This window comes from Branchiostoma lanceolatum, chromosome 11, assembly GCF_035083965.1.
Source record: "Branchiostoma lanceolatum isolate klBraLanc5 chromosome 11, klBraLanc5.hap2, whole genome shotgun sequence".
In the NCBI taxonomy this organism is placed as follows: Eukaryota; Metazoa; Chordata; class Leptocardii; order Amphioxiformes; family Branchiostomatidae; genus Branchiostoma; species Branchiostoma lanceolatum.
In genome coordinates this window covers 11,448,397-11,452,298 of record NC_089732.1, presented here as the reverse complement: position 1 = coordinate 11,452,298, position 3,902 = coordinate 11,448,397, and the positions used below count along the sequence as shown (strand labels likewise).

The 3,902-nt window shown below is 43.5% G+C and overlaps 1 protein-coding gene across 1 annotated transcript; it reads left to right on the top strand.

Moving 5' to 3' along the window:
• Positions 1-331: 331 nt before the first annotated feature.
• On the top strand, positions 332-3,902 carry LOC136444825 (UDP-glucuronosyltransferase 2C1-like). The gene is made up of 4 exons (XM_066442566.1): positions 332-1,248; positions 1,587-1,806; positions 2,098-2,317; positions 3,435-3,902. The coding sequence occupies exons 1-4, from the start codon at positions 349-351 to the stop codon at positions 3,715-3,717; spliced, it is 1,623 nt and encodes a 540-aa protein (XP_066298663.1). The 5' UTR covers positions 332-348; the 3' UTR covers positions 3,718-3,902.

Sequence of the window (3,902 nt, the reverse complement as noted above, 5' to 3'; positions counted from 1 at the left end):
ATGTAGTTTATACAACGAAGAGAGAGCTGCGCTTTATAAACTTATTCAATGTAGCTTTCCCCATTTTATACATCTTTGCAAAGAGGAGCAATTCATATTTCTAATGACTTTAGGTAAACCCTCTATTATAAAACACACCTGTACGTATATTTACAATATCACCAAGAAGCGAGAAGAGGCCAAATTAACGTAATCATTAGATTAGTGTTAGCTTATCATTGTAATGTATATATATGTACTTTCAAACTGTTATGTTTTCTGTTGTGACCTGTACTAAACCCAGTGGGTATGTGTGTACAATAAAGGTCTTCATTCATTCATTCATTCATTTAAACGATCATTCGTTGGATGATTCCGCTCGAAAACGACATGGGGAGCACACCAAAGCTTCAAGGTTACATTCTCCCGAGTCTTATGATCTGTATCTGTATCTATAGGAGCAATGCAGAGAAGATTCTGTTGGTACCGATGCCGATTTTCAGCAGCCACTGGATGATAGAGGCGTCAATTGGGCAGGCCTTGGTGGAAAAGGGTCATGTCGTCACGGTGGTTGTCGAAGAGGACATCGTGGAGAAACGAAGAGCAGAGAGGCCAGACTTTATCTTTGAGACATTCCGAGACCATGGATTCGGGACACGCCTTCGGGAATTCATAGACCAAACACTTGGAAAGGCAGAATCGCTGTCTGCCTACCAAGCACTAAGAGCGTGTTCCAATGCGTCTGACTGGATAAATAAGCACTGTGATCTCTTGCTGGGGGAGGGGGGGCATAATGACCTGTTGGGGAGGTTGAAGACAGCACAATACAATGTTGTTATTTCGAACCCGGTATATTTCTGTGGCACTATAGTAGCAGCAAGCATTAGGATCCCCCACATTGCCATCCAAGCTGCGGGTGATACGATTCTCGACCAATGGAATATAGCCACAGGAATACCGGTCCCTTTGGCATTTGTGCCATCGTCAAATGAGTTGGGTTTTACCGACCAAATGACTTACTTGCAAAGGGTACAGAACGTTGGGTTCTACGGTCTTGTATCCACATTCAGGAGCTGGATTTACGGTTACATGTATGGCGATCTGATCCGTAAGCAACTAAGCGAGAGAGAAACTTTCGAGAGCCTGGCGTCACGCACGGACTTGTGGCTGTATCAGTCCGACTATGTGCTGGGTTTTCCCCGTCCCTCCATGCCCAACATGATCCCGGTTGGCGGGTTGACCGTCCGTGCCGGCGCCCCTCTTTCTAAGGTGAGTGTATTAACAACAGTAGCTGTTTTTTTTTAATAAGACCAAATGTACTAGTATATAAATGCAAAACCAACAAAATTTTGAAAACTTTTAAGTCACGGAGGAAAATGAAGCATTTATAGTCTTATAACTGAGTAGTTTTACAAGTAGCAGACCAATGAGTTAGCATGATTGGAAATCTATTTCACGGTGGATATTTCCGTTCCTTTGAGGTAATTGCAAAAGATGGTGGTCCATTTTTGATTCAAAACAAGAGGAGGATTTAGTTTTCAAAGGCTACAAATTGAGCAATTATAAATTTTTCACAGAGGCATGATACTATACTCCTCTTTATCTAGGACATGGAGGATTTTATGCAGTCATCAGAAGACGATGGAGTGATCGTTGTCAGCTTCGGGTCGATGGTCCAGAAGATGCCAACGGAGAAGAAAGAAATGTTCGCTGCAGTCTTCGCGCAGCTCCGACAGAAGGTGGTGTGGCGGGACGTGGGAGAGAAGCCGCCCGGTCTGGGCAACAACACCAAACTGATGTCCTGGCTGCCTCAGAATGATTTACTGGGTTGGTAGCAAAATAGTTTTGTTTGAAAAGACACAGGTTCCAAATACACAGTTAGCTTCACCCTACCCCTTTGCCAAGCTGTAGATTATTTGTTTATAAAGATGAATTTAAGATGGCTTTTGGATTATTGATAAAAATGCCATAATGGAGTGGTTCATAATGAGATGAAGAAATGGACCAAGTTCTTCGCCGGTGACCTATAAGACCTATTAATTACGTATACACGGCGTTGTTCAACTTCCACAAGTGCTTTTTGTTGAAAAAACAACAACAATTTTCTTCGCCTTGCAGCACATCCCAAGACTCGAGCCTTCGTCAGTCACGCTGGGATAAACGGTGTGTACGAGGCCCTGTACCACGGCGTGCCCATGGTCTGTCTGCCGCTGTTCTCGGATCAGCCCGGCAACGCCGCTCGTGTCCAAGCCAGGGGACTGGGGGTGAAGTTGGACTTCGGAACGGTCACCTCGGATCAATTGTACCAGGCCGTTCTTCATGTTCTCACCAACAACAGGTAACATTTGTTTTGAGACAAATACTTTGGTCTACTAGTGTTAGGTAAGGAATTCAGTTTTACTGTCAACTATTTGTATAATATGTCATTTAAAGGCATATCTATCAATTGTAGTAATGGGCTGATTGTATGAGTGGGTCATGGGAAAAAGGTGCCGGAATTTCCCCCGATCGTATGTCCCTTGTGTTTTTTTTCATGACGAGCATTGCGTTTCATATCGTTCGAAAGCTAAATCTATAGTCCGTTATTATGACATTCAATCTCTTGTGTAATGATAATACTTTTTGTGAGACGAGCACAAGGGCTAATCCTATGGTTAGGTCGCCCACATAATTTGAAATTTTCCCGCCAATTATTGATGAGAAACATTGTGTTGGCCACGAAAGTTCATCACGTTTGTTTTGCGATTCTTTTACAAATAGCCATTGTGGTTGAATATAAGGGCATACCATCGGAAAGAAGCCGCGTTAACAACGGAGCTATGAACCATAGTAACGTTACGAAACCTTCTGTGCTTTTTATAACACAATGGACACAAGACATGTATAAAGAGGAACAGGGAGAGGGAAACAGATTATGTTTCCGTGTGTATAGTTATAAGTCACGTTCAGAACATTTAAGCAACAGTCCGGGTGACTTGGATCCTAACAGGCCAAAGGGTAAGATCGATCAAATACAGTGATGTCATCAACTTATTATTTTCACTTCGATATGACTCGTTTGCATGTTTCCATGCAAACTGCAAGTAGCTGATGATCTTGAATGTTTAGTAGCCTCTATAGCTGGCTCTACCGGGCCTTTTGTCGGGGCTTATACATGTAGCATTTGCAGCAAGCCCGTAACCATCAGCCAGCCTAACAATTTTGCCCGTAGCCTGGCTGCAAAAAGTGTATTATAAGCTCTCCCGCCCAGGCCCGGTAGAGGTTGTTAAGTCCTTTTCCTCAATAATAACTTGTCTCAGAGCATGCAGAATGACATTTGGGGCAACATTGAGTATAATTGATCGTGTTTTACAGTTCGGAAACCAAGACTCCTGTAAAGCCATCACCATGACTCGTGTCAAGATGGCATGATCATTAAGTTTCTCATTTGATGTTTAATTCCGCCTTTTCCTTAGTTACCGTGAGACGGCAGCCCGCCTGTCCCGTCTGTACCGTGACCAGCCCCAGAAGCCCATGGAGCGGGCCGTCTGGTGGATAGAACACGTCATCAAACATGGCGGACTGCCCCATCTCCGCGCACGCGCCGTGGATCTGCCGTTTTACCAGTACTACCTGATGGACGTGGCTGCGCTCCTATTGGCCGTCTGTTCAGCTGTCCTGGGGACCGTGTGGTGCAGCTGTTCGCTCGTCTGTAGGAAGATTTGCTGTAAAACTGGAGGCAAGCTTAAGTCTCAGTAGAAGACGATTAGGATTCCGCTTGATCGATGTTGCAAAACTAAAAAGAATTAGTTGATTCTTGTGCAAGAATATTGTCAGTGATTTTATGTAACCTTAACAATATACACATTATAAACCAAGATATAGTTCATTAATATATTTACCACGTTTTAACACCATCATCATCATCACCTCTATCATCATAA